This window comes from Atractosteus spatula, chromosome 15 (genome assembly GCF_055471065.1).
Source record: "Atractosteus spatula isolate fAtrSpa1 chromosome 15, fAtrSpa1.hap1, whole genome shotgun sequence".
In the NCBI taxonomy this organism is placed as follows: Eukaryota; Metazoa; Chordata; class Actinopteri; order Semionotiformes; family Lepisosteidae; genus Atractosteus; species Atractosteus spatula.
Genome location: NC_142720.1, coordinates 20,682,939 through 20,696,368, shown reverse-complemented (window position 1 = coordinate 20,696,368; position 13,430 = coordinate 20,682,939). Strand labels below are relative to the sequence as shown.

Here is a 13,430-nt window from a genome sequence, read left to right as displayed (position 1 = left end):
TTGAGCACAGAGCGCCCGGTCACCAGATTGTGAGTCAGTACAAATCACAGCCAGGTGCGTTTTCACTATTGCACAAATCTGTCACAATAGTAGTTAACCGAAATGGGCTTTGTTCAGCATGGAGAAAGACATCAACGATAATACAATCAGACATGCTGCTGTGACCTTCTGATACTGTACCGGAACAGAAAACCACACTGGCAGAGAATCCCATCACACCAGGCCAGTAAAATATCACAAACAGTGATTTATTTATAGAGGTTTAATATACACCATAATATGAAAGGATATTAATACAAGAGCCTTTTTCATGTACAAATAACAATACATAAACTGGTTTTCATCTCTTTAGTTTAAATGTACAAAAACTTACTCCAATGGCTGTTCTTTAGCAGCATTGCAACCTGGCAAGACTTTTAGAATTGCAGTTAAGTGCAGAAAATGTGTAACGAGTAGAAAATGGAGAACTTCATTTTTTTTTTTTAAACAAAGGGTAGAAAAGCAACAAACCTGCCTGCTCCACAGGGCGGACAACAAAAACAAATTAAAAATAAATGCCATTGTCCAATGTTCCAGACACAGAGAAGTACATTTGTGTAATTTTTATAATACAAAAAAAATGCCTAAAAAAAGCTTCTCTCAAAGAATTTACAATAACAACATTCTTTTACAGTACATACTGTATAGTTCTGAAATACAACTGAATGATACTAATGCAGAAGGTTTCACCATTGTGTTTTCAAAGCCAACTGTCCTATACAGTATATCAAAGTAGAAGAGAAGAGTTTGTTGGACAGAAGAAAGGCTGGAGGACTTGTTCACTTATAAAACATCCGTGGAAGGTTTCTGACTGGTCAGTGAGCTTTTCCCAGCACTTGTCCATTGGATTCTTAATGACTTCGGGGGAGAATCAGAGTTCTACCCCATAAAGCTTAAACTCCTTCTAAAAACAACTCATCATATTGATACAATGCTGTTTTCCATACAGGCACCACATAGTAGGTTAAGTGTTATCTTCATCTCAAGTAGAATATTTTTTTTTCATTTGTTTGTTTTATACAGTGCAGAGTATATGGGCTTCGGTTACATAAGCGTGCGTACTGGGGCCGCCCTGTCGGCACGCGGCGCTACTCCAGCTCGTCCGCGGCCACGCAGTAGTTGGGCTTGTCCGAGTGCACGAACCCCGGCAGACACAGGCACCGGTACGAGCCCTCCGTGTTTATGCACTTCGCGTTCTTGCAGAGGGACATTTTATTGTTGAGTTCGGAGCACTCGTCGACATCTGAAATCACAACGCAGAAATCACAACACGGAAACTGCACCATCGGCGGGAGTCTCCGCTCAGCTTGGCGAATGCATCGAAAGACGGAGCAGGCCACCCCTGGGGGTGGAGCACAGCCCGCGTCTGTCTCTGTGCGTCTTCAGTATTGGTCAGGGACAGAAATCTGTTTAACGGCACATTTAGTTTACCATTTACACTGACGTAGTCGAGTGCGGAGGACGTCTTTAAATCGAACAGTGGATCTCGCATTGAAACTACGTGGACGTTCATTTAAAAAAGGAGAACAGGAGGTATTTCTTTACCCCAAGGGTTGTGGGAGTGTGGAACAAGCTACCATGTGGTTGAACCCCATACCTTGGCTTCTTTAAAGAAGCAGCTGGATGGGATCCATGGATCACTGACGTGCTGGCTACCACACGCAGCTATATGTCCTCCTCTCCTTAGCAACATCTCTTCTGTGCGCTATGCTAAGTCGAGAAGTCTGAATGTTGTGGTTGAGTGGTGGCTGAGTGGCCCTGGGCGGCGAGTGCAGGGAGCGTGTCACAGCAGTGACCTGTAAAGGCCCTGACACACCCAGGCCCAAAACAGCCAGCGCTCACTGCGACTCCGCGGAGCTAGGGTGCGGCCCCACGGAGGTCAGGGCGTGAAAGTGAATCTCTCTGTCTTTCTTTCTTCTGCAAGTATGGAGCACAGGTAGTGTTTGTGACAGGAGGCGGGCGGGAGCGGCTCCCCTTGCTCTTACCGACGCAGGCCATCTTGGACAGGTCGAGGGAGTAGCCGTCGAAGCAGTCGCAGGTGTAGCCCTCCTGGACCCGCACGCAGCGGCCGTTCTCGCAGCCGTTCAGGACGCCGCACTCCTCCGCCCTCAGCCCCTCGAAGTCGTCGTACTGGTCTGTGAGGGACAGCAGCGGGGGGGGGGGGGGCAGGCGAGCGTGAGCACGGACAGCAGGATCACTGCGCGAGAGGACGGACCAGACGCGCAGCCAGGCCTGGAGGAGCGCGGTACGGCGAAGGAGAGGGGCTGCTGGTCTCTGGCTGCTCAGCCACTTACTTAGGAGGGCAGTGTCGCAGTTTTCTCAATTCCATTTAAAAGAAAACATTACTTATCCTCTTTACACCATCCATAAATTGAGCTACACCTTCTAAGTAAATGGCTTGTGAAAGGCTTTAAATATATTTTGCAAATATTACTTAACATAATGTAGCAGTGTTTGGTCCAGTCTTCCTGAAATATCTCCAGTGTCTTCACTGCTCGGCTAAGAAGGACACATGGGGCCTCTTCAGAATGTACAGGAGGAGACGCCACTAGGTGGCAGCAGCGGGCAGCATCAGTATTGCTCTGATTTCAGAAGCGAAGGTTACACTTACGTTCTTCGTCGTCATACATGGGCAGAAACTGGGAATCATGGGGCGGCGAGTCATACTCCAGCCCCGGCACAGGGAAGCTGGGCTGGAAGGGTGTCAGGGCGTCCTGTCCGTATGCACGGCGCTCGCCAGGCCGGGGCAGGTTGCACATCGTGGTGTAGTCCGCTGTGAAGACAGGGAAAGTCCTTTCAGCGCGGACAGTGCATCCATCCTTCTTACCGCTTCATCCAATACAGGGTCGTGGGGGGGCCGGAGTCTATCCCAGCATGCCCCGGGCGCACGGACACACCCCGGACAGGGCGCCAGTCTGCCGCAGGGCACCAACGAAAACGCGCGCTCACTGACCGCGGGGCCAGTTTTCCCAGAAGCCAGTTAACCTACCGGCATGTCTTTGGACTGTGGGAGGAAACTGGAGCCTCTGAAGAAACGCACGCAAACACAGGTAGAACAAATCAAATCCGCGCAGCAGCACCCCAGGGCTTGAACCCAGGGCCCCCGGGGCTGCAGGGCGTCCTAGCATGAATCGTATCCGCGGTCATTTTGTTCTGAAGTTCCAGCTGAGTGCTGTGAACACAGCATCCAGAATGCAGACTTGCAAAGATCGTGGGAAGCCCCCATTTAGGTGAAAATATATTGAACTGGGAGGGGGTCAGTCCACTCTGCCTGTGTGTGTGGGAGGAGGAACTCGCCAGAGCCCCTGCAGGTGTGCATTCAGTCCTCCCCGAGTAAACGACAAAATCACTGTGTGGGCTGCCAAAAGGGGTACATGCTGCAGAGGTTCATTCCACTTTGATGAGTAAACCGGGTGTAGAATACACCACAGTTGAAACATCTAGCATTTTATTCTTCCTACTTTCAACATGGAACTAACTCTTGTTTGTTTTCTGTGTACAGTACTTGGTGCCCCTTGTATACCCAGCTGTTACACTACCCGTATGAAATAGTGTTAAAAGGTGCTTTTAGTGGTAAGAAAAGAACAAGGGAGAACTGGATTCTGCTCTCTGTAAAGCAGACGTAATCAGTGTCACAGCGTGGAGGACTGCTGGGATCATCAGCACAGCACTTCGCAGGGTCCCCTCTCCTAGGCGGAGCTCAAGGTTCAGGCTGAATTACACTCTTAAGTACCTAGTTACACAGTGTGAAAGAGGCAGTACACAGCACAACATCACTCTTCAGCCACAGATGCCCCATATGTGATACTCAACCCAATTCAGTAGTTTAGGAGAAACCCATGATTCCTTGCAACACAAGACCAGCACAGAAGATGCAGATTAACAGAGCAACCAGTGCCCTCTAGTGGAACCTGGAGAGTACTGGACATTTTTTCACATGCAGCATATTTTATGTTTAGGAACAAGTAATAGGTTTATTCCATGCTGAAGAAGGCTTCACAGTATGCTTTCTCTCTTCTCTTTTCAGCATGAAATAAACCTATTACTTGTCCCTTTGCAGACTACGCATGCTGACGCAGCTCCCCACCTGAACTAGTTTATGTTTGATATACTTTTCAATACTGTACACTAATATTTAACTGTACCACTCCTCTCTGAGTTGATACTCAGTAAGGAAATAATTATTAAGCAGGACTAATACATTATATTTTACAATACTTATACACTATGATTTCTTATATTGACTGAACCCAGGGTGGCAGTGCTCACCACTCCACCACCATCCAGGCTCATCTAAAGGAGAGGGAAGCGTCAGCTAAAACCAACATCCTCATGTCTCCCTTCTTCCCACACAGCCTGGATTTGCAATCCACACCAGAAAGGTGCACAAATCCGTCTCCCTCATTCCAACTCTCATTTTGGATGAATGAACATTGTTTAGGCAATAATTTAATTGCACAGAAATAAGTCCTGAAATTCATGTTGTGTTTGATTGGAAAATTCCCGGCGATTCGCAAAGCGTGTACAGTATGCCTTTTATGAGAAGAGAGAGAAGAGTTTAGCCTGATGAGTGAAATGGCAAGAACAAAACTAGACGGAAGGTCATGTGAGCATAGTCAAGAAAAAATAAGAATGTAATAATGTTGAATAAAAATGATAACTAGACTGGGCTATCAATCCATAAGCACTTATCATTTTCCCATAATCTGAGTGAATCTGTCACAACATAAAGCCAAGACCCCCATGTGTTTCATGGTTCCTCGGAAATTCCTAAGTGTTCTCTGTAATACAAAGTTCTGCCTGCCCTGGTTGTAATTCTCCTTCACAACTTCCAGCTTAGGGCTGCCCAGTGCTGTTGTAACCCCTGGGTCCAGAGCGGACCCCAGCTCTTCATTCATCTAAACCCCCCGTCTCACTGCACAAATCTTTGAACCACGTTCCATCTCGATGCTTCATCTTGCTTACCTGGGCTTGCATGTGGTATTGGCAGAGAAGGCCGCCGTGGGGGTCCTGCTCCTGAGCCTGCTCTTATTGCCCTACATCGTTAGTACCGGGGTGGGCCATGAGCACCAAGTGGAGGTGGCAAGAGGCTCCTCTGAATTGGCTAAACGTCGTCAAGCCGTCTTGACACTGCGCTTGCTTCGACTGCCCACCATCTAAAGAGCAGCGCAGACCTGTCTGATCCCCGCGCCTGCGCTGGAAATCTGCTGCATTCTCAAGGGGCCCCTCTAGCAACTTCTGGCGCTGACGTACCTGTGTTCTTCATGGGACAGAAAGCGCACTCCATGCCCCAGGCCTCGCCGTACAGACAGCAGCACTCGGCGAAGGTGGTTTTCCTTCCCTGCAGCGGGTTGTTGCAGGTGTTGCCGTCGACGATGGTCTGCCAGCACACGTCCTGGAACACCACGCCCTGGCCCCTGTGCTCTGGGAACGGCACACACCAGCACAAGCATTAGGCCTCCGTAGCAGGGACTGATCGACAACTCTGCTCCCGGACCTCCTTTGTAACTTTAAAAGATCAACTAGCGCTAAGCCTGGAAAACTGCCTTTAGGAGGTACATGTTTACTGCGGGTTTTTCCTGTGTCTGTTATGATTGTGATGCCACCCCTTCACAGTAAAAGCCCCTGAGGGTCTCTCATTGCTTTTCCCTTTCAGGTTTCGACTTCTCTCTCTGCACAGTGTATTCTCATCCCTGTTAATCACCACCACCGTTTCCATTACGTCACATAACGAGGTGCCTAGAGCTCAGCCATCCGGAAAAAAAAAAAGAGGTGTGAAAAACAGGTCTTTTCCACAGACACAGGAAATGACTGAACAAGGCCTTTCAGAGCTGCAGGTATGACACCCAGCTGCGGAATACAGCTCCCAGACACAGTGCTGTCTGCCACATGTTTCTCACAAGGTTAAGAGCAGCTCAGGTGTAACAAAAAAAAATCTGTTCAGAGTTGGAAAAACTGGGCACATGAGTAGGGAAAAAAATAAGAGTGGCCAGAGGAAATCAAGGGCAATTTAAAAAAAAAAACATTTGGCACTTTTAGAACATGATACCAGATTTGAAGGGCGTGCACATGGAGAACGGACTTTTGTTTAGCTGATATTAATCGCTCTGCTGCAGACTGACAAAAATTCGTGCTGATGAGTTTTCACCAGTTGTTTATCAGCTTGTTTTTTCTTGTACCTTGTTCTGTGGCCACCTGATGGGGCCCTTCATTATCTGACACACTGCAAACTCCTCTGTGCACTACCGGAGAGAGAGAGAGCACCACCTGGAGGAGAAGCATGTCTTTCCCCAGCAGGTCCCAGGACTCACTGCCGTGTCGAAAGCCAAGGTGACAAAGGTCACCCAATCCTTGGCAACCCCGTGACCCTTGACCTGGCTTAACCTGCACTTTGATGGGCAGACTCAGGAGCTCCTCCTACTGGCTAATGTGAAGGTTTGCAGTCAGGTCCGCTCACCACCAGGCTCTGGTGCTCCAATGCAGCGTTTCCCACTGGAATCCAGGACCATGGGGGGCGTACAGAGGCAGGTGTAGGACCCTTCTGAGTTGAAACATATTCCGTCTATACAGCTGGACTCATCTTCACACTCGTCAAAATCTGCAAGGAGGAATTTTCTAGTTAGTTCCGATAGGGGTCCTAGGTCCCTGACTGCAAAGTTGTAGGGGGAGGGGGTTCTTGCTATACCCATGAAAACATACTGGATCAGTCCAGTAGAACCCAGCTTCATAGATGGGATTCAAAAGAAAGGTAATAACTCATCTAAGGTTTAGATGGAAAAAAATCTATAGCCTTGTTCAATCAATACATTCTCTAGTCCTATCTTTTCTATGTCACACATTTCACAGGCAATCCTACAAGATTGAAATAGACATCCTCCTGCCACCAGCACCGTCAGACTTTAATCACTTATCGGATTCTCACTGCGTCAGCTGGTGGAGCCATGTTGGGCTCTGGTTTCGGAGTGCTGGATAACCTTCCAGTCAGCCGTCTCTCCTCTAAGGGCTGCAGTGCTACAGTAAGCCAGATCATTTGGCCAGATGTGCATTGCCTCACACTGTTTTCTGAATCAAAGTTGAAGTGCCTAGACCACCAATTGGTTTCTGAAATAGCTCTGGCACAGAGTCAGATCCCTGTAATCCCCCTGCAGGACAAACATTTAAATATTTACACTGCTGTCCCTCAACGCAATGGCTGGTGAATGGACACCCCTTGAGACTTCCTCACAACAAAGGTGTCCCTTGGGAGCAATCAAGGGTCCTGACAGCTTCAGAGTATACAGACATCATATTCCCTACTTTACAGACCTTGCTGCCCTAAGAAGAGTTCCTCCTCTTAGGATTTAGTTTATTTGTCTTTAAAAAATATCATTTTAAAGAATGTTTTGAATGCCTGTCCAAAATCCTAATCTCAGCTGCTGAGCACGATGTCTTCTGCCTTCTTTACAACGTTTGGAGGTGACATCATCCTATTAAGTGTAGAAGAGGCTCCATGTTTTAGTCATGTACTACACCAGTAATCCCAGTTAGGCATTTTCCAAGAGAGAGCTATTGCTACGGGAACAGTAGTGGAAGCTCTACAAAAATGCACAAGAGCGCTCACAAAACCCATTTCTCACCGCTTCTTACACAACGGGGTCATCACAGGGCCGACAGACACAGACATACACACTCACACCCAGTGCCAGTTTTCCAAGAAGCCAGTTAACCTGCTGGTATGCCTTTGAACTGTGGGAGGAGGCCCACACTAACATACAGACAACACCCCACGTCCGGACCTGGACCCAGGACCCCAGACGCTGTGAGGCAGCAATGCTAACCACTGCACCACCCTGCCTCCTGCAATCACAAAATCAACTGTAATACAGTAAAAGATGATCTAATCATTTGTGATACAGCTGACATTTAAATGTGGTGGGGGAGCATAAGATCAATACTAGTCCTTCAAACACTGTTTTTCATTTTCAGTCTTTTCACTTTAACTTTACTTAATAAAGAAAGCATGTCTTACAAAATCTTGTGTTACTCACCCACACATTGTAGCTTTACTGGGTCATAATACAAGCCCCGTTTACAGTAACACTCAAAACTTCCATGTGTGTTTAAGCAGAACCCATCCTTACAGATTTCTTCAGGAAACATAGCACACTCATCAACATCTGTGAAGAGAAAAAAAGTTATCAGAAACCTGGTGCCTTAGCCCTTCAAAAGATAATCCAAATATTTCTATACAAAATGTCTAGAACATACATAAATAACTAACTGCTTCTCTTGAGAATACTATTTCTAACTTGCAGTTAAAAAAATGTCAGGAATATGAATTCTGTTTGCCATGATTGTACATTGAAGTCAGAACACAAGATTATGTTGTTTCTTATACATAACACAGAAAAAAATCAATTAAACTGAAGTCTGAAAAAGATCTTGTTCTTTTGAAGTCGCTGTTGTAATTTATTTGACTTCAGGGGAAGGCTCCCCCTGCCCCTAGACTTCTGGGACAGGGTCCAAGGTACTGTGACTCTTACCAAGAATAAGAAGCTTTCTGGTAATGAATAAACAGATGGACTGGACTGAATTTTCACTTGAAATTAGTGTGGACCTTACATATGAGCATACTTGTCCATTGTGTGACAAAAAGAAAAGCTAGTCAAAGACGAAAGGCATCAGAAAGTGGCTCTGACTTGGTTTTTAATTGCAACATGCAGAAAGGTCTGTGTGCGGATTCAGAGGATTAAATCTAAATTGAGTACGGACCACATCTCAGTCTTTTTGAAACGACAGAGAACAGTGCTTAAGCATTTAAGTAAAAGCTCTCCCTCCTGATCCTCTCTCTAACCTACAGGCTATATAGTCCAACCACACTTACCTTCATATTTGTCTGCCCCATAATGTGTGTCTGCAGTTGGAACGAGACCCCTTCCCGCAGGACACATTTCGGAAAACTGATCTGCAAAGAGAAAAAAACGCTTCAGCCTTTTTATGGTTACCGTGCAGCTTCATCATCATGTTTCTATTTGTTCAGGCCTTTCAATTCATTTTAAAGCTGTTTACCTCCAGAGCCCCCTTCACACTTTCTTAAAAAGACAGCTCTATGCAAACTCCCTCTTTGCAAGAATGTCAATCGGCTCATCAATAACCTCCTGGTTTCTACACCACAGACTTGCAGGGCACTGGAAATCAAACAGCTAGCCATGAGAAATTCGGTGAGGGTACTGTATATAATGAACCAGTCGAGCTTGTGGGCTTTTCCCAGTTTCCTCAGCGTTAAGGCTCAGCTGGACGGGAGCCTAGTCCGCTGCAGGACATGACTGTAGGGGTGAGGCGGCTGGAGCCCCTCAAAGCAGGGACTGAGACCCATGTCCTTCCAGCTCTGAGCCCAGAGCCCTGCGTGCTGCCCTGCACTGCTGCCTCCACCAGCTGGACAGAAAGCATCTAGCCAGAGGAGTGGGAGGGACCCAGTGCTGCAACTCATTCAGAAAAGCATTTTTTAATGTGCTTTTCTTTGATTTCTGCAAAACTGACATTTTCCGGGACTGTGATTTTAGCACAGATGGCTTCATAAAGATACAAACATGAAAGAAAGCCACAGTAAAATGTTAATGAATTCTTTGCGTAATCCAAAAATCTCCCCTAAATGACCTGTACATAATGATCCTGAAGGTCAGGTCCTAGTTAAGGACTCCCGCACCTATTCTGGCCAGAATATGCACATAGCTTGGATTATAGGAGAAGTTAAAATGATCTCCCCTTGTGCAAAGTGATGTTGTAGAAAGCAAAGTTTCAGTTTGCAGCTGCAGGTGCATACTTAGGTGCTGGTGTATAATTAATAGGATGCAAATATCCCAAAGTGAGATATAAGTGTCCTTATAGAGCACTTAGAGACCATTGGGTCAACACCTTGCAGGTGTGGACAGAGCACTGGAGAACGTAGCGCAGTGTGGAGACAGAGCACTGGAGAACGTAGCGCAGTGTGGAGACAGAGCACTGGAGAACGTAGCGCAGTGTGGAGACAGAGCACTGGAGAATGTAGCGCAGTGTGGAGACAGAGCACTGGAGAATGTAGCGCAGTGTGGAGACAGAGCACTGGAGAATGTCGAACATGAACAGCAGGGCGGCAGCACCTGTGCCTGCGTCAGGGCAGGGGAAGAACTCGCAGTTGTCCCCCCAGCCCTCCCCCATGGTACAGCAGCACTCCTCCCTGGTGATGCTGGGGTTCAGGACGTGTTCACACAGGTTCTCGTTTTTCAGATTGTAGTAGCATTCCTTCCTGCCAACCCCTGGGACGGTGGCTGTCCAAACACACAAGGAGAGATGGACTGATTCACAGCGCGCACCCACGTCTCCGAGAGAACTCGACACCACCGCGGAAACAAACAACAAACGCGGGAGGAGAGGACAGAGAGCAAGGCTGCTGCGCCATGGGCGGCGCCCGCTCACCTGCAGGAGTGGAGAGGCACTGCCCCGTCATCTGGTCGAACTCCTCGTTCTGGTGGGGGCACACGCACAGGAAGGAGCCGTCCACGTTCTCACACAGCGCCTCTCCACACACCCCACTCAGCAGCTCGCACTCGTTCACGTCTGGGGAGGGGAGACACCAGGCAGGAATTCACCACGGCACAGGGGCGCTTTTAACCTTCCCTGGCAGGTGAATTTGCTTATGTTCCACGCAGGAAAAACATACATATTATTTAAGGCTGAATATCCGACATGCATTTATCTTGGAATAAAAGAGAATTGAAACGGTAACAGTAACAGATTCTCCGACGATACAACAAACTCTTGCTGCAGTGCATACATGCCCTGAGGATTTCATGATCCCTATGCTTCAACAGTAGCACAGATACACAATGTGTGAACAGGACAGATCCATGGGATCCATGAACTGGATGGTACCAGTCTGGAACACATACTGTACAGTATCTGGCCTTCAACTTCAACAGCCATTTCCTTTTTTACTACACAAACATGTCCTTGTTAAAAATGGCACATAACTTTTTGTGCCATATTAAGAGCACAGCACGTTGCCTCCTAACAGTGGAAATTAGGCAGGGAAGGCAGAAAGTTGTGTTTGAAGCACAGTACATACAGTATATGAAAGTTTTATGGAAGACTTTCACAGATTCTCCTTCAGTGACATCCTATTTTATTGATTTTATTCTGGCAGAACAAAATATTTCCTTAAATACAGTTTGTACACCTTGCTAAACACAAACACTTTTCTTCTGTACTTTGAAGCATGCAAGAAGACTCAGAAAAACAACAATGGGATCCTTCTTCAGAGACAAGCCAAGCAGTACTTTTTTACAATGGTCATAGCTCAATGGGCAAAGTTCTGGTGGTTAATGAAGGATTTTACATCAGCAACTGTAAGATCAACTGTAAGATAACAACGTTTTATACAAACTACTAATCCATCTTTGACCCTCATCTTAATCCCTGGGGTCTGTAAGCAAAGATGAGAAATGGTTAATAATACGAGATATATTTCCATACCACAGAATTTTGTGCAATTACTGTATTACATTGGGAAAGACCTTTTTTCAACACAACGTCTGTTATGGATTCTGGTTGCTGATAACATCTTAAAGTTTGACATCTGTGCAAACAGGCTAACAGACTAACAGCCAGATCGCATTAATGCAAAGCATGACCTGGCCATGGAGTTAAGGAGCTTTGCTCTGAATCAGGACTGGGCCGTATTATTGCTTTTTCACCAGGGGCTCAACCATTGTGTAACCCTGCTTCGACAGAGACAGCACCGAGTCGAGTGGTTGAGCCAGGGGAGGTGTCGGCCCAGCGAAGAGAAAATGTGCCTGCGATCTCTACGCAGAAAAGTGCAGGCGTGCTCAGGGTGGGAAGGCAGCTGGCTGTGATACCCTTGGTCCTGCTGAAGGAGCGAAGCGTTCCATCAGCCTCGGCTGTGCCCGAGCATAATACGCTCGCACTGACCGACAAGACTTCCTGCCGAAGGAAACTGGAAAAGATGTGAGCTGCGTGGGCCCAGTCAAGGAAACCACCAAGACTGCAGATTCCAGCTCTCCAGCAGCCTGCAAGGCACTGCAGGGCTGTCCAAGGCATGAGCTCACTGTTCTTTATTATAAGACTTTAATACAAGGCTAACTACTAACCAAGACCACGCCATTCCCTAGAATGGAGAACAGAGGGAGAATATTTTCCACAAAACGACCAAGTGCTAGTCGCCTGAAATGATCACTTTAATGCCAATGACACAGCTTCCATGATCATTTCTTCCTTTTTTTAAGACGGGTCTCTGCAAAGATGTTTGCAGAAGTGGATCATTCACACTATAACCTGTCTACCCACTACCGTATAAAAAATCACATCCTTTATTCCCAGCTTTCATACATGCTCAACAAAAGTCAAACAGAGCCACTTTTAGTACACAGCTTGTTTGCCAATAATTTAAAGTTGTGCAGTCAACAAAGACCCAAAAGTCTTAAGGCAGTTTTGTGCAAACTGGTTATATTCCCGAATGAGTTTCTTCTTCCTCATCTGGCATTCCATACAGATACAAAAAGCAAAACCATTGTGTTGGCCTATGAAGGGATATCCAGCAGGAGATCACAATTATCAGGCAATATTCTCCTTTGCTTTTTGAGCTTAAGTTCTACCACGGATTCTTTTGATCTCAGCTGCCTCACAATTCTTGGGATCTCGGTTAGGTACTGGGCTGGGGTGCTTTCTGTGTGGCATTTGCTGGTTTTTTCAGTGTGTCTGTGAGTTAACACAGATTGCTCCTCCCGCCTTCCAAAGACACACTGGCTTAGATAACTAATGTCTCTGAATTGCCCCTGTGTGCCTGTGTGATGGACTGGCATCCTGTTCAGCAGTCCTACCTTTAATCCTGCATAACCCTTAGAAGGAGAAAATAACTTTTCAGATAACAGATGTGTTATGTTCAACAAAAGCCCAATGACATACAAAATGCTTGGATTTCAAACTTTAAAGTCTAGTCCAGAAACTGACGCCAGGTATCTTGCTTTTTTCTTAGTTATCCTTTCATTACCAGAACATTTTCGAGGTAAACAGCTGAAGCCCAGCACAGACAGCAGGAGATGTTTTATGCATTGCAAACCTGGACCTGAACAGAATGACAGATGATAGCATCCAGGAAAGCTTCTGGCACAGCTCCTACCTAAACTGTCTAGGTGATACTATGTCGATTCCTAGACAGACTGGAACAAATAGCACTTGGATCATTCTCTCAATCAGAAACAGCTCCTGCCAGAAACAGATGCAGGTCAAAAAATGTTTTCATTCACGCAGAGAGCAGCACTATATGGCAGCCTTTTCTATTTGTGCCTCTGTAGCATTCCTGAAGAAAGCAGATTTTCCTGACAGTCCAAAACACCTAAAATGTTAGTTTTCTCATT

General features: G+C 46.6%; 1 protein-coding gene across 6 annotated transcripts in view; it reads right to left on the bottom strand.

The window, feature by feature from the left end:
• Positions 1 to 232: 232 nt before the first annotated feature.
• Positions 233 to 13,430, bottom strand: part of ltbp1 (latent transforming growth factor beta binding protein 1) — a 102,588-nt gene continuing 89,390 nt past the window's right edge. For all 6 annotated transcript variants that reach the window (XM_088934103.1, XM_088934105.1, XM_088934104.1 and 3 more), the window contains 9 exons: positions 10,474 to 10,614; positions 10,158 to 10,325; positions 8,903 to 8,983; positions 8,067 to 8,195; positions 6,497 to 6,637; positions 5,293 to 5,463; positions 2,651 to 2,812; positions 2,025 to 2,174; positions 233 to 1,282 (listed from right to left, as the gene is read on the bottom strand). In XM_088934103.1, coding sequence (XP_088790229.1) covers positions 1,128 to 1,282; positions 2,025 to 2,174; positions 2,651 to 2,812; positions 5,293 to 5,463; positions 6,497 to 6,637; positions 8,067 to 8,195; positions 8,903 to 8,983; positions 10,158 to 10,325; positions 10,474 to 10,614 — 1,298 coding nt within the window. In that variant the 3' untranslated portion in view covers positions 233 to 1,127. The remainder of the gene's footprint in view (positions 1,283 to 2,024; positions 2,175 to 2,650; positions 2,813 to 5,292; positions 5,464 to 6,496; positions 6,638 to 8,066; positions 8,196 to 8,902; positions 8,984 to 10,157; positions 10,326 to 10,473; positions 10,615 to 13,430) is intronic.